This window comes from Musa acuminata, chromosome BXJ1-6 (genome assembly GCF_036884655.1).
Source record: "Musa acuminata AAA Group cultivar baxijiao chromosome BXJ1-6, Cavendish_Baxijiao_AAA, whole genome shotgun sequence".
NCBI classification, from domain to species: Eukaryota; Viridiplantae; Streptophyta; class Magnoliopsida; order Zingiberales; family Musaceae; genus Musa; species Musa acuminata.
This window is the reverse complement of record NC_088332.1, coordinates 11,634,615-11,651,031: the sequence shown is the minus strand read 5'-3', so window position 1 is coordinate 11,651,031 and position 16,417 is coordinate 11,634,615. Positions and strand designations below refer to the sequence as shown.

Sequence of the window (16,417 nt, the reverse complement as noted above, 5' to 3'; positions counted from 1 at the left end):
GTACTAAAAATACTATACATTATTAAAAAATACTATAAATGATATTATATTATATTTCTTTAGTTATCTCATATATCATTCGATATTATATTTTTAAATTTAGAGTTAGTTTGGTTGAGCTTAGGAGTCTATTTATATCATATATACTATTTTAAAATAAATTATTATTTTTTTACCAAAACATCATAGTAAGTCAATTTTTTATTTAATTTTTATACTATTGATATATATATATATATATATATATATATATATAATTCTAACTTTTTGAGAGACCGTTTGAGTATTTTTTTAATTATAAATATTAATTAAAAAAAAGAAACATTATTGAATAAAAGAAAAAAAATTATTAGAAAATATATATATATATATATATATATTATAATCATAATAACTAAAAATAATTCTTTATCATTCCAATCTTTCACTGAGGGAAACGGGGAAGGGAGGTGGCCGAGAAGGACGATGTCATCTCTCCGGTTCTTCGCTCCCACCTCTCAAAACCCTAACCCTAAAACCAGTCACCTCGTTTCTTCCTCTAAGAACGCTATCACCGAAGCGACCAATTTCCCATCCTCTTCCTCTTTTTCTCGTTGCACCTCCCAATTATCCTCCAAGAACCCCAGCCCCAACCACTGCAAATCCATCTGCTCCTCCAAAAGTGCCGCCTATAACCGTGCCCGCTCTTCTTCTCCGCCGAAGAGCTCCAATTTTTTGGGGTTCCAGCTCTTCCGGCCGCGGGAGCACCGGAGGCAGGTCGGATGCGGCAGGGGAGTGGACGACCGGAGCGACGAGATTGACGCCCCGCCGCTGTTGAACTGGAAGAATGGCGGCGGTGGAAGCGGGAACGGGGAGGGTGGGGATGGAGGAGAGGAGGAGGAGGACGAGAAGGATGAGGAGGAGGAGGAGGAGAAAAGGAAAGGTCTTTTGCCGGAATGGGTGAGTATCACCAAGGAGGACGCCAAGACTGTCTTGGGGGCGCTGGCGATTTCCTTGGCCTTTCGGACGTTCGTAGCCGAGCCGCGGTTCATTCCTTCTCTTTCGATGTACCCCACGTTTAATGTTGGAGATCGCATTGTTGCCGAAAAGGTACTGTTCTTGGCTCCACGGTAAAGATTCAATCTTGATTATCTGTTCTGTTGAAGTTCTCAAAAGGCAATCTCGTAGTGAAATACTTGAGGAGGAAAATGATTTGGTTGTGGGTTTGGTAGCTAACATTTGGAGAAGAATGCTGGATTTGAGTTCTTGATACTGTTGGTATATGCAAAAATGATTGCTGACCCAACTACGGGTACGAGTTAGGGTTAGGTTCTAACTAAGATGGCTTCGGGTTAAAGATTGATGACCTCAATGCAATGTTTTTTAAGTATTAGATCTTGCAAAAGCATATATTGATATAAATTGCTCTTGACATTTGCAATAAATGAACTTGGATTGATAGGAAAAGATCACTTACGGATGATCATTTGCCCATCAACTTGCCTAGCCTATATCATGTGCAAACTGGAAATCACGGACATTATTTTGACATGTGCGACCAACTAAATTAACAACAAGAATAATGACAAGAATCAGCTTGAGAATAACAAATAACAGAAAAGTCTATCGTATTCTTAGTAGAATTTGGTGAGAAGTTTTGGTTACCCCTCTCCTCTCCTATTTTATTGGAGAGTCTTTAGAAAGGATCTCTCAGCTTATATTCTAACTAGGGACTGAACTTCCCAGTCTTTTACCAAAAGTAAATAGGTCTTCTTTCCTTCTATAAAACCACAGAGAAGTTGTCTTCCGTCTGAGATAAAATTGCAAACTCATACCATCCTGGATTGGACTCTTCTGTACTGAATTCTTATGGATTAATGTGTCCAAAGGCTGTACCAAGCTGTCGGAAGCTGAACATGCTGAATCGATCCATATTTGAACTAGTTTAGAGGTCTAGAAGGATAACTAGGGCTGAATAGGCCTTGACTGTACACTGGGCTTCCGGGAGATGACCTGAAGTCAGGCCACATTGTAACACGTGTAATGTACATGTGATTTGGCTGCTGTGTAGAAGACTGGTTAGGTTCTGAAATTATCTCATTTACTGAAAATCCAGTATAAACTTATGGCTAGAAAATATTATAGCTTAACCCATTAGAATTATGGCTTCAGCATTTTTAGGGTTCTGTCATTTTGGTCTTCTTTGTGATCTCATCTTTATCAATAATTACATTGGTGCAACTCAACCAAATCGTTGCTTAGGTGATTTTATCCATTGTTAGATTTTTTTTCAATAATTAAACATTATGAATGCTTACGCATTAAAGATGTCTCCTCTGCATCTGAGATTGTTTGTTTCTAATTAGTATTTTATCCTTTATTAGGTGACATATTACTTCAGAAAACCATGTGTAAATGACATAGTTATCTTCAAAAGTCCACCCGTGTTGCAGGTAAGTAGAGTACCTTTAACTGTGACAATCATTATATGCAAGTTTTTGTGTACATCCTCCTGTACTATAAAATGTTCTATACAGGAAGTGGGATATACGGATGATGATGTATTTATCAAAAGAGTTGTTGCCAAGGAGGGTGATGTTGTAGAAGTGAGTAACTTAATCATGCTTTTTATTTAAATGGACAAATTTTTGGTACAGTGATAGTTGTGCTTAAATGCTATCTGATACTTTCCTTTTGGGATAGGAGATACCTTGACAGTGCGAGTTAGAAAGTACACTTATTATGTTTTTTAACTTGTTGACAAACAATAACTTGTATCTCGTAAGAACTGATATATTTGTGCACAATTTATTTGTTTACAAACTGAATACTTGCTTCCCCAGTGTATGGTCATGAGTTGTGCCGATTTGTAATTTACATGGTGTCAGGCATTGCAGTATGTCATGTTTTAAGCTTAACCTGTGCTCATTAGCCCTGGGAGATATTTGTCTTCATGCTAAAAAAACATTTGATATATATTCAGTTGTTTGTATTCCCCTATAATTTTTTAATACATTAATCTAGTCTCTTTTTATGTAATTCAACAAACTATTGGTTTCTTTTAGATCCACCATATATTTTAGTCCTAGCTCCACCATTGCTTCTGGATGTTATTGTATTTGGTTCTTTAACGAGCAAAGTTTCACAAGTTTGTCTAGAGTAAAGAACTATTAGAAAGTAATATGAAAGTTTTAGGTATTTCTGATAGCTTTTAACAGGTTCGATGAAAAGATGACAAGTCTTTGAAAGTGGAAACTGGTCATAGGAGCTCCATTTAGCTGACTGACCCGGTGGTGTATTAATGTTTAACGAGTGAACATATTGATCAAACTTTTCCCCTAGTGAACATGTTGAATTATAATATTTTAGGTCCGGTCAAAGCAGACTGCATTAAGCAAGCAGGTGTCTGAAATGTTCAGTCAGGAAGAAGTTTGTTATGTCTTTTCATTGGAAGTTTTCTTTTCCATGTATCCAGAAAAAAATGATTATTGGTTTTGCCCATTACCTTGCAGGTTCATGATGGCAAATTAGTAGTAAATGGCACAGTAAGAGATGAAGATTTTATTCTTGAGCCGCCATCTTATGAGATGAGCCCAGTTGTAAGGATTTTGTCAATTGCTTTTATGTCTTCCTAATCAATATGTGAGAAATGTGTGGTAAATTTTATTTTTATAGGTCCCAAAAGAAGACTACAGCATGAATTTATGCTTTCTTCACAAATTATACTGGAATCTTTCTTGGGCAAGCATCCAATGCAATTCAGAGAGCAGACATGCTGTAACATAAATTGGCAACCTTTAGTGGGCAAGATTATATTCTGTTCTCGTTCACCTTTGAGATATACTTTTGGTGTGGTTACATATAAAAATCTGTAATTTCACCTGGTCAAGGAATCATTCATCCTGTAGTTCCATCAAGCGACCGAGTGGTTCTGCTCGATTCACCCTAACCATACATCTGATTCCTTGCAATTTTTTTTGCTGCTATCAAGAACTCTGCCCATTCTATGCATTATGTTCTGCTTAGGAATTGTTTTTCCAACTGCCTTACTCCACGGTGCTTTATTTCACTTTTTGTGATTTCTTCAGTATTTACATATTGTTTCTTAACAGCCATTGTGTTGTTCTACTGCAGCAAGTGCCTGAAAGCTCTGTATTTGTCATGGGCGATAATCGCAACAACAGTTACGACTCTCACATATGGTAATCTTTTTCACTATCACAATCTCTCTTTTAGTATATTTCTTGGAAGCATCAATCAAGTGGCACTTGCTTTATAATTTAATCTGTTCTCCAGGGGTCCGCTTCCCGCAAAGAACATAATTGGCAGATCAGTGTTCCGGTACTGGCCACCTAAGAGAGTTGGGGGCACAATTTCCAGTGAGAGTTGTGAAAATGTGAAGCCTAATAGCAGCTTAGTGACACAAAATGCCAAGTAGAAGGCAGATGTAACTGCTGCAGTCGGATTATGATTTCTACAAGATTCTTATGTGCTCATTCTATGTAAACCCACACCAAACGTGGTGTCTGTGAGGCACAGAAACCAATTTTTCCTGTAGGTTTCCACTGTTGTTGCCTCCTTGTAGACTACACAATTCATATAATGTTGGTAGTTGTACATGCAAAGGATACTATGGTCATTTATATGGAACTCCGTCTCAGGAACTCCTCCAAGAAGACAAGTCTTCTTCCTCGGTATGGAAAACAGGGGTGACTTTGAGTTAGCATTATTTCATGAATGCAATTATGAGAGAGAAATAATAGTTCTTTTAAAGTTTCGACTCCATTATTTACTCCTTTGTGAAAATAAATTGGATTTGAATTTGATAAGCAATTTGTTTTTAAGATGAGTCATAATTAACTATGAATCAATTCTAATAAACCTGAACATAAGCTCGACGACGATCGTTGTTAAGTTCAAGGACGATAGTATCGTTGTTAAGTTCAAGGACGATACTCTTTGCTCGGCAAAGGCCCACACGACCTACTATGAGCGACACCATCGTCCTCAATGTCATTGGCCAAGCCCTTGGAGCTTATCAAGATCGTCATCCACATTATCAATTAGAGTTGCATAAGTAAGAACAAGGGAGATGAGCTATGATGTTCCACGAGCTCGATCACCAAGGCGAAAATCATTTTGTTGTTCTCGTTGCTTAGTTTAAGGACGATAATCTTTGCTCGGCAAAGGCCCACACGACCTACTATGAGCGACACCATCGTCCTCAATGTCATTAGCCAAGCCCTTGGAGCTTATCAAGATCGTCATCCACATTATCAATTAGAGTTGCATAAGTAAGAACAAGGGAGATGAGCTAAGATGTTCCTCGAGCTCGATCACCAAGATGAAAATCATTTTGTTGTTCTCGTTGCTTAGTTTAAGGACAATAATCTTTGCTCGGCAAAGGCCCACACGACCTACTATGAGCGACACCATCGTCCTCAATGTCATTGGCCAAGCCCTTGGAGCTTATCAAGATCGTCATCCGCATTATCAATTAGAGTTGCATAAGTAAGAACAAGGGAGATGAGCTACGATGTTCCTCGAACTCGATCACCAAGACGAAAATCATTTTGTTGTTCTTGTTGCTTAGTTTAAGGACGATAATCTTTGCTCAGCAAAGGCCCACACGACCTACTATGAGCGACACCATCGTCCTCAATGTCATTGGCCAAGCCCTTGGAGCTCATCAAGATTGTCATCCGCATCGTCAATCAAAGTTGCATAAGCAAGAACGAGGGAGATGAGCTACGGTGTTCCTCGAGCTCGATCGCCAAGACGAAAATTTGAAGGGAATTTGGAAGGAAAGATGCAATCTTGACGGGGTTTTCAGATCAGGAGATGAGATTTCAGACGCGATATATGAGACAACAAATATGAAAAGCATGAATCATAGAACACAAATAGCTCACTTTGCCATACTGCTGTCAGTCAATCATAGACATTTGAGTTGAAAGATGCTGCACCAAAATCCTGCCATTTTGTTGTTTTAATGATACAAGGATAGGCTTACAATGAGCATAAACCAAGACATTTCTAGCAAACTCTTAACCAAATACCACTACTGCTTCTATCACAAACTAAATCACACTCACTGACATGGAAATGAAACACGTTATGTTCCCTATTACGTGTAACCAAATAGCCAAGCATTAAATCTAGAAGTCACTCATAGGAACATGCATTCTGGGAGAACCTTATAGGTTTGGTATTACTAGAATCAACAACTAATGGGCATGAGACGTGCTTTCGGTGCTTCACTTTCACCAGCTTTCCTATCACATATCCCCGAGAGATGATCTCCAGGTCCAGAGTTAATGGTACTGCACCGCCGGCGCTCGACAGAGCCAAGCCTGCCCCGGCACCATATAGAGGAACCTTCTCGCCATGCAGGATGAGAGAAAGAGTTCGACGGCTCTTTCTAGGCTGGTAATATTTCTTCAGCTGCAATCACACATTAAAAGATCACTCAATATTTTCTCCAAGCAAGCGAAAACACAAAAAAAAAAAAAAGCTGCAAAGGTAACTTGTATTTGTTTTGGAGGGCCATTTTTCCTTATGAAGACCAAGAACATGTAACCAGTACATCAGAAAACCAATCAGCCCACAGTGAATTCAAAAGAAAAATTAAAAAAATGATAATTTCCACTTGCAACCAGTGCAGGATACTGATAAATGCGACCACACAGGTGAACCCAAAAAATCAAGGCATTTTACACAATCATTAGCTGCGTATATGCATCTTTAGGAATGTGAAAAAGCCATAACCATCTCTGTCCATTGGCAGGTTCACAATTTTGAGTTTACCTGAATGGTCAGCACAAAGCTAATACATGCAGCCAAAAAAGTTTATTCATGCAACATAAAATGTTATTAGATACGGAAAGAAAGCAACTATGATATCAATATGATGGAATGAATACATATAAAAAAGATTAAGGTCGTTTTGACAGAATTCTTTCATTCAAAAGATGGCCCAGTTTCAGAAACTCCCACCAATGCAGGTGTAGGTAGGCTTGATATCCCTACAAGTTTAGTAGTTTGTTTCCACAACTTAACTTTCAATCACTTAAATCGAAAAAGAAGCAACTTATCCACAATATCAAAGTCGATCCTCAATTATTTAAACAACATAAGTTCCAGAATAGCAGTCTTATGATTGTTCCTAACAGAACTTGTGAAGCTGTGTATTTTTCTAGTTTCAGTACACTTTAAATTATTGTCATGGATTTCCAAGTACTAATTAAATATGAACTGTGCCTGGAAGTCTCTAGTGGATTTCGAGACAACTGAGAATTCTGATCAAAAGCCAGCCAAGTCAGACAAGTATTACAAGTGCTCCTAAGTAATATGTAATTGCATAATTTTATGGACTTTTACCAAGCTGATCTTGGACATGTTACAGCCGACAAGAAAATAAGTTGCTTTTGTGAAAATATTAATTATTATGAGTTTTAAAACTTTGTATCTTGAATCATTGTATTCCACTTTGCAAACTGAATGGGAATGGCTTAGCATACTGATAGGAAAACAACAGAAAATAATGAAGAGTTACCTCGCCTGTTGCAATTGTAATTTCTGAAAAGATGAGATTAATAGAGCTTGATGTAACGTGGATGCCAAACATTGATGCAGGGTTGTAGATGCTTATCTTCAGCGAACAATTCACGGTCACCATCTTAGTGGGCACACCAGTAGTATCCGAACCTTCTCCGGCATAAAAGTCATCCATTGCCAGGCTCTGCCACCAAGAACAAAGTAGTCAAAGGAAATATTTCACCATGCAGAAAGTTCAAAGGAATAACTGCAAACAAAGGTTACATATAGATAAAAACTGTTATTCAAATTTACTATGAGAAGACATTTATATACATGCATCAGAAGGACCAATATAGTTCTTTAAACAAGTCATACGTGAAAACAAAGGGGCAAAAGTTTCTTGGATATAAGGGAATTAGCAAAGAACACAGTTCCCTTGCTGATATAAAATATATATGAAAGAAACAATCTCACAGGTTAAAATCAAATTACAATAGAAACATCTGAACCTTTGTCTCTGTAACAGATAGCAAAGGTTGATGTCTAGAGGCAAAGACTACAATGAAATATCCAACTCTTACAACAATGTGGAGTACATCCTGCAGCCATAGTGAGAAGCCACTCAGCCACAAGAGATAGCCATCCCCATCCATAACATTCTTTCCTTCATCAGCAGAAAGCTTTACATTTCCAATTTCTTATCTGGATGCAATCAATACCAATATACTGTCCAAAATAGGCTATTACAAGATGAAGCCCATGCCAAAACCTTTTACAATATAGGCAAACTTCTTGTGTGATACCTGCCGTATCATCCGTGCAAAACTCTATCGTACATAGCAACCATTACCTTCAGCTGAATTCCGAGTGGACTCGTCTGACATAACTAACATCCACAAGAAGCTGAAACAAAGAATAACCTACCACATGTAACTAAGACTAAGACAAGCAATCTCAGAACAGACGGTTACCAAATTATGCTGATCTTAAGGAAATCCAGAATTCAGTTGGCTTAGCAATAAATATGACTGGTCCAACCAGAACCCAGTAGTCGAAGCACCAAGCCGTCTCAAGCATATTGTTGTTGCCTAATCTTCCATGAAATTCTCAAGCACTCTGTTGCATCTACAGACCGCTTTCAACTCAGAGATCAACCAATGACTGGTATGAAAAGACAACAAACTCCCAGACAGTATTTATAAAAAAATGCAACCATATGAGACCTAGGAAAGATTATTGGTTTCTCAAAAACTATGCTTATAATCATCCATCAATCACATAATGTCTTAACTATATTCACTGATTCTCTTGCTAAACTTGAACAAACACATGAAAATATAGTATAATCAAGAAAAATGACCTTAATCCATCTCTTTCCAAGAACTAAGGATGATCGTAGAATCACCATAAACAGCAGCTGGAAATTAACTTGTGTCTGCTCTAAGATACAGAAGACAAAATGACATTTAATAGTAGTTAAGGATGTATTTTTATACTTACGGATGATGATTAGCTGACAATGTTTTCCCTATCAATAGTACACCGTGATCAATAAAGTTAAAGCTACGGATACTTTGATCAACAAAATATTTGTTGAATTCCCTTGGGAGAAGTAAATTCAACCAAGAAGAGCCAATGTTAATCGAGCTATACCTTCACCACAACCTTTGCTTTGTATGGTCGTGCCGCCCCCCATATGATAAGAGAGAAGACCGTGAAGAGCAGAACAAAGCTGAGGAGAGCAAGAATGATCTGGCAACGCCGAGACAACCCCCTGTCCTCATCGAGATCATCATAAGACCCTTCTTCCTGGATCACATTGCACTCAGGCCAACCCTTGTCATTCACCCTCTTCCTGTTTCCCTTCCGGCCCGACGATGACCGGAAAGGCCCCGAGAACCGGCTGGCCGAGGAGGTCCTGGAGTGGCGTCCGAATGAAGGGTGGGAGGGTGACTCCATGGGGCTGTTGTAAACCGGGGTAGCCTGCATCGACGACGACTTGTCGCCATCGTGCGAGTCCCTCGACGGGCTCTGCACGTAGTAGACCGCCCTCTTGGGGGATCGAGGAGGCGACGAGGCGGCTAGGCTGGTCACATCTGAGTCAGACTTGTTGTGCATCATCTCTAACTTGTACGAACTACTCTCGCAGATTCACAGAGACGCGGCAATTCTTGCAGAGAAATCGGATCGAATTAGCCCCCAATATTTCAAAGATTAGAACTTTCAGCAAAACCCGTTAATTAAATGAAAAAATGGGTGACAGAAATCGAATCGGAGAAGGAAAGCAGAGTCTTTAACAAAGACAAATAAGCGAGAGCGCGTAAAATCTAATCACACAGACAAAAACCTTTGGGACAGTTCTTCCTTCTCTTTCCAGAACCAAAATTGTCATCTGGAAAGAACTAATTTCAAGCAAATTCTTGCTTATTAAACGATAACAAATTACTCCGAGAAAATCTCAGCAATTAGAGTCTCGACTTAAGCACGTCAAATGCGCCAAAACCGCTGAAAACTATCGTCGAGATAAACCGAACTAAGATCCACAAACCATCAATTAATCTCTTCCGCACTCTTCATTCACATCAAGATCCACAAAAAGCCATCACACCTCTAACTTCCACGCTGAAAACCCCAAAGAAACGAGGATAGAAAGAGCAGGAAAGCGGGATTCGAGTTCAATTTCCTCATCTGGATATCCTTAACCCACATGATTTTGCAGAAAGTTTCGAGCTTTACTTGGGAACCACAGCCGCTTCCGAAGAGCGAAAAGCGACGCCGAGCGCAGAAGGGCGCCTCCTTCCCTCTCCCACCATAGAGAGAATTAACCGACGAGAGAGAGAGAGAGGACACGGGCGCTTCAGAGATCTCCTGTATAACCCAAACAGCAAACTAATTAGAGGTATTGCGAAGCTTCGATCGGGTCCCACTTTTCCCTCCGTTGAGAACTCGACATATCAGCGCACTAAGTGTTTGCTGCTTGAAACAAAATAGGGGATCAAAATAAAGTGGTGACCGCCAAGATTCTGCGGGTTGGGAATGGGAAGTGTCGGCAGGAAATCTATGCAATCGATTTCCTTTTTACTTATATTCTCTTCACATTATTTATATGTCATACCAAAGCAGTGTTGGTGTATGTAAAGCAGTGAGATATGTGGGTAAGTATGGCTCACATTAGGTGTCTATCTTTCATGGGAATCTTGTATTTATGTGAAGCCACCCACTCAGCCTATTGCATTCATTAGACAGTTCATGTATTACCTTCACCGACCTTTATTGAGTTAGCTTGATGATCCATACCACTTGCACCACATATTGAATTGGGGAGGTGAGCTACTGTGTCGCAATTAGTGTCCCTCAATGCCACTTGTAGCACATATTGAATTGGGGAAGTGAGCTACTGTGTCACTCATGCGGAGGCTTGGTTTGGTTCATCAGCAATATTTTAGGGTACTCATCCAAAGAAGTGGAGAAAGAAATGGCAGTAGGAGGAATATTTTAGGGTACTCAACATGATCATCAGTGATATTTTTCTTTTGTAATTGTCGGAGAATCTTATCTTGTTGCTAACGTGTCAATATGGTTTGGTTCGATCCTAAGTGTGTAGGATCACCCATACGAAGACTTAAACAGAATTGGTCGACGTCGGATCGAATTGAAGTTTCGTCACCTAAGTGTGGTCTCACCCTCGACAAGTTGGTGCTTCTTCTCCATCAAATCCCTACACAAAGGCCAAAGCCGGAAGAGGGATTGTCCGACTCTGTCTCTTAGAAGCTTAAGTGTTTGAAGTCCTCCCGTCAACGCCGATCATGGGGTTAACTTTTATACCCACGAACGAAGATCGATCATACATGGTTTGTTAATGACGGTCGAATCCTCGGACGATCGGCGGCTTGTACCTCCCGTGTGAGCGCCGATTGACTTACACGAATCTGTGTCGTATGGTTTTGTTCTGAACTTTTCGAAACGACTTTGTACTTTGCAACGATGTCTTGTACGATATTGAAGGTATTACGTCGACATAGTGTACCACGTCAACCTCAAGCTTCCTCACTGCCATCGATATAACTACTAACTTTTGCCACATGGATGATACCAAGTATATAAACCATATCAATAACATAATTATAAAAATCGAAAGAGGCATAAGATATATATTGGGTTCAACTTGCACACTCCAAGTTCTTTGTCATCATAATCAATACCGACAATTGAATTTATCCATTGATATGACTATTAAATTAATAAATATTAAAATATTATTTAATAAATATTATTAAAAATTAATTTGAGTATTTCTAATTTAAATATTATTAAAAATAAAAAAATTTAATAATTAAATTGAGCATTTCTATTTAAAATTAATTTATTCCATGATTAAAGTTGATCAAAATATAATATAATCACATCAAATAATGACTTTAATCAAGATCGAAAGCATGCACTTGATTTAAATTAGATATGCGTCTGTCCTGAGATATGATTGGTTAGTGTATTGTTGCATAAATAATAAATTTTATGTTCGAGTCTATATATATTTTTTATTATAAAAATTATAGTATGAATGCTATGAAAAATTAATAAGGACAAGTGTAATATTTATAGAAATGTATAGGGCATTTATGTAAAATTGTCTCTAGAAGAATGTATATGAAAGGCCGCTTTAGCCCACCACCGGCCATAATAACATTAATCTTTTCCTTTTGCCCCCCCAATTCTCGGCCACTGCGGTTGGTATCGACATCATATTATTTCTTGCGCCGTCGCGTTGGATCGATCGGATCAATCGATAGCGAAGAACAAATTCCCCTCAAATTCCGCCTCATCCGTTCGCCTCCAAGAAACCCTAATCTCGCATCGATTCCGATACCGTGTCAGAATTCGATTCGTCGTCGGAGCATCGGAAGGTAATAAATTCCTGTTTTCGGGCATCCGGAAACCCTAGATTTCGCTCTGTCGTTGACGTTTCTGCGTCGATTTTAGACAGCCGCGCCCGGAGCCCTAGGTTCCGCGACTGCCGGGTTGGTTTTTGCGGTGAGGAAGGTCGAGGCGGAGATGGTTTTCTACTTCAAGGCCCTGCCGGAGGCGGGCGATTACACCATCTTCATGGGGTTGGACAAGCACGAGAATGAGGAGCTCATCAAGTATGGGTTCCCGGAAGACATCTGGTAATTGCCCTTGCAGATAAGTTGGTTCGATCGACTCCTTGTATTTCTGTTTCTCTTCTTATTGCCGTAACTTGCTTGTTGCTGGTCGGGGAAGACAATTATCGAGGATTTTTGTCTGCCCAGTCGCTCGAGTTACTATCCAAGAATTGATCCTGTAATATTGATCTTAACTTTAGGAGCTTTTGATGATGACAATGTTTTGTGAGGGAAATCGAGCGAGACGTATCATCTCCTGGAGGCATTGCAATAACCTGTTCGCCCGATCTTATGTCATATTTGAAGAAGAAAATTCCTCACATGTTGTTATATTGATAGTCTCTAAATGTCATTTGATGGATGCAATTTATTTTTGTGTGTCTTCTAAGAGAAGTGTGCACCAGATATCAGTAGTGCTGAATAGACTTTGATTTTGTGGAGAGTGTCAAGATCATTGTAGGAATATATTGGTTTTATTGGTGCCACCTGGAACTAGGGATTCTACGACCCGACAATGGTCTTGAACATATTATATTTTAATGATTCTGCCTATTGTTTCTATTTTCTGAATAGTCGTGTGAAGCCTTGCGAAAGCAAGGCTGCTTCATGTTGCCAAGTTTCTAGCATGTTCTCAATTTTTTATTTTACTTTCATACAATATGTTTATCATCTTGGTTTGCTTTTGGTTAAATTGTTTCAGAATCTTCCATCATTTTCCTCTTTTTGTTGGGAACGAGACTTCATCGAACATTCTTGACTACATATAACTTCCTTGATTTTGCTGGCCTCAATATTCACCCATATCAATCTTCTGGCTCTGCTAGGTTTCATGTGGACAAAATGTCCTCTGCGCATGTTTATTTAAGATTGAACAAGGGTCAAACTATTGATGATATAAATGAAGGTTTGTTGGAAGACTGTGCTCAGCTCGTCAAAGCTAATTCAATTCAAGGTAAAAACTTCTGTATCTTGTTTATGTTTTTCGTAACACTTCTGTGTTATTCTATTTCAATACCTTTTTTTTCTTCAATTAGATTTTCTGACCTTCTGCTTTCAGCAATGTCAATATGAATTTTGTTTTGTATCGCTGTTGTATGTCTCTACAGGCAATAAGGTAAACAATGTGGATGTTGTTTATACTCCATGGTTTAATTTGAAGAAGACCCCTTCTATGGATGTCGGTCAAGTTGGTTTCCACAATCCTAAGATGGTAACATATTGTCTTCTGTATATTTACTCATTTTGTATTAGCATCTTTTCACAATATGTATGCTATAATTATGAACTGCTTGGAGAAGTAACTTGCTAAGAACTGCATGATTTTTCTTTTTTTCCAATCAACAAACGAAGTTTTATCGGAAAGCATGTAAAAGGAGTTGCATGGACAAAGACATTATTGTTACTTAAGTTTCCATTTTCTTTTTTGATATATTTTTAATGCATAGTTTTCCTGCACATTTTGGTCACCATCTTAAATAGTTACTTTTTGCATGTTATGATCACCCCATTTAGCTTGTGATGATTATTACAAAGTCTGATGTAGTGGTTGGTTGCCGTAAACGACTTCACCGAGTTGTATTACCCAGCAGGATTTTTACAGTTATCTGGAAGCCTAGGATACACATTAAAATATCTAGACTTATTGTTCCTGATATGCCTTAATCCTTTGAGCACAATGTATGTAGTATTTTAGATCATTCAATATTGATTTCTTGTTAGTTGTGCAGTTGTTGCTTTTGGTACTAGATTTACTTTCTGTTGGTGCACTGCTTGCTGAAAGTTAGTGTTCTTTTGTTCTTTTTTCTTATGTTCTAAAAATCTTATTATATTACCTGGATTCTGGAGAAGGTTACATGGTAATGGTTATGACCACACCTATTCATTACTGTTGCTTACAAAATGTCTCCTTGCTCAACATTCACTTTATCTTAATCCTTTGTTTGTTCAAACTCTTCCTAATCGATCATGTTTATTGTGACAGGTACGGACTGTGAAGGTAGAAAAGCGCATAAATGAGATTGTTAACAGGTTGAACAAGACCAAAGTGGAGAGGAAGCCAGACTTGAAAGGTAAGATCTTGCAATTTCTTTGACTCTGTAGAGATGCGGAAGCAATATATACTTTAGTGATTTAATGATAAGGTGAAAGACAGTAGTTTATGTGAGAAGCTCCATGAATATTGGGCAAAAGCGTGCCGTCTGGATTTTCTCTTTTAAACACGTTACTATGGTATTTGTGTCCAATAATATACATAGACCTAAGCTTTCCATAAAAATTTCCATGTGGGAGCTCTTCATATCATCTTGTTCTCTCTTTTGGCATTACCATGAAGGTGATGTATGCGTTGATATTGTACATATGCCCTAACTCCAGAAGTTTTCCTGCTTATTGTTTCTTATAGTTTAAGTGTTTAACAAGCTTAGTGTATGTGTTAGTCTCAAATTTAGGTGGTCAAGATATCAGAAATGCATATATGCAATTGTGCTAAAATTTAAAATCATGACTTTCTAGTATTCTTCCGCATACAAGAGTAGAGATGCATGAATGGTTTTTTTTTAGGTGTTTTTCAAAAGCAAGCGGCAGAAAGCATTGTGTAATTGATATCATAATCTGATGAAGTGAGGATTTCTGCATCATTATTTGTTGTCTAGAACAAGTTAAATCCACACTGAGGTTTCTACGTTTTTCATCTAAAATTTTGTGTGATCTGAGATTTCACATGCTCTTGTGTGCAGTCAAATTGCTCACTGTTATTCTACTGAAAGCATGATAGTTTTATAAATTCTCTTTATCCGCAGCTGAGAGAGAAGCTGTCAATGCAGTAGAAAGAGCAGAAAGGAAAGCCCAGTTAAGAGATAAAGTAAGTCCCTTGTTTCCCTTTCGAATACAATGAGGTTGTTGAGCAAATCTGGACACACAAGGTTCAGAAAAGATAAAAAAATATATTCAACAAGATTGGATTGAGTCTCCTCGGGAGAGGAGCATACCGTATCATTTACTGTTTTTGATTATCAACTTGGCGTTTAGTTTCATGGCATTATCATTTCCATCTCTAATTTGCATTCTCCTTTCCTTTGACAAAATAAAGTATCACCGAGTGTCGTGAAATGGCTGGAGATTTTGTTGCTAATCTGAAATGTGCAGCATTCTCCCTAGTCTGTCCTCAGATGGGTCCCTGCTTTTACAGGAAAAACTGAACTCATAAGTAAGTTTGGAGTGGGGTAAACTGTTATTACCAAAAGCCTTGGTTTTAATGGTCTTGCAGAAAAAGAGGGAAGAATTGGAGAGGCTGGAGAAGGAGAAACAGTCAGAGATACGGAGCTACAAGAGCCTGATGGTCTCAGAGAAGATGACATCCAACAAACAAATTGCATCTGCTAATAAATCCTTGCAAGAACTCGAAGACGACTTCATGTGATCATCGCACAAGTCGATTGATGGTTGGTGATGAAGTTCAAGGTTTCAAGTATCTGCTTGATCACCATGGAAAGATGGACGGATTCACTGCAGGATCCTCATTCGATCACAAATGATGCTCTGGTTTGTCATTTCGTTGTGCTTCCAGTATAGACCATAATGTGTGTGATATGGACACAAGGAATGTGACTATTTAATCAGTTGTCGACATCTATTTTCCGTGATATGAATGTCATGTACTGCAATCTAATCTCAGTTTGTCTCTTAATTCATTGTTCGGTTTTTTCAACCCTCTTAGGGTTTCTCATCTTACTCCTATGTGAAATGCTGCGTCTTTGGCC

The 16,417-nt window shown here is 38.5% G+C and overlaps 3 protein-coding genes across 7 annotated transcripts; 2 read left to right on the top strand and 1 right to left on the bottom strand.

Moving 5' to 3' along the window:
* Positions 1–413: 413 nt before the first annotated feature.
* Positions 414–4,622, top strand: LOC103987776 (chloroplast processing peptidase). 3 transcript variants are annotated; one of them, XR_010514216.1, is made up of 7 exons: positions 414–1,089; positions 2,364–2,432; positions 2,517–2,585; positions 3,492–3,578; positions 3,655–3,783; positions 4,114–4,181; positions 4,276–4,330. XR_010514216.1 is itself a non-coding variant. In XM_018827072.2 (7 exons), exons 1-7 carry the CDS (start codon positions 466–468, stop codon positions 4,415–4,417), a joined length of 1,161 nt encoding a protein of 386 aa, XP_018682617.2. In that variant the 5' UTR covers positions 414–465; the 3' UTR covers positions 4,418–4,622. The 3 variants fall into 3 exon arrangements, 2 of the variants coding, with proteins under 2 accessions (XP_018682617.2, XP_009404449.2); XM_018827072.2 differs by having other exon boundaries at positions 3,655–3,756; positions 4,276–4,622; XM_009406174.3 differs by lacking the exon at positions 3,655–3,783 and having other exon boundaries at positions 4,276–4,622.
* A 1,301-nt stretch (positions 4,623–5,923) lies between these two features.
* LOC135676274 (uncharacterized) lies at positions 5,924–10,407 on the bottom strand. Of its 2 annotated transcripts, none has more exons than XM_065187249.1 (4): positions 10,255–10,407; positions 9,172–9,688; positions 7,535–7,720; positions 5,924–6,423 (listed from the first exon to the last, which is right to left on the bottom strand). In XM_065187249.1, the coding sequence occupies exons 2-4, from the start codon at positions 9,637–9,639 to the stop codon at positions 6,145–6,147; spliced, it is 933 nt and encodes a 310-aa protein (XP_065043321.1). In that variant the 5' UTR covers positions 9,640–9,688; positions 10,255–10,407; the 3' UTR covers positions 5,924–6,144. The 2 variants fall into 2 exon arrangements, with proteins under 2 accessions (XP_065043321.1, XP_065043322.1); XM_065187250.1 differs by having other exon boundaries at positions 10,226–10,354.
* Positions 10,408–12,203: 1,796 nt separating this feature from the next.
* Positions 12,204–16,365, top strand: LOC135676273 (uncharacterized). Of its 2 annotated transcripts, none has more exons than XM_065187248.1 (7): positions 12,204–12,422; positions 12,503–12,683; positions 13,484–13,611; positions 13,766–13,869; positions 14,641–14,728; positions 15,458–15,519; positions 15,925–16,365. In XM_065187248.1, exons 2-7 carry the CDS (start codon positions 12,571–12,573, stop codon positions 16,075–16,077), a joined length of 648 nt encoding a protein of 215 aa, XP_065043320.1. In that variant the 5' UTR covers positions 12,204–12,422; positions 12,503–12,570; the 3' UTR covers positions 16,078–16,365. The 2 variants fall into 2 exon arrangements, with proteins under 2 accessions (XP_065043320.1, XP_065043319.1); XM_065187247.1 differs by having other exon boundaries at positions 12,499–12,683.
* Positions 16,366–16,417: the final 52 nt, after the last annotated feature.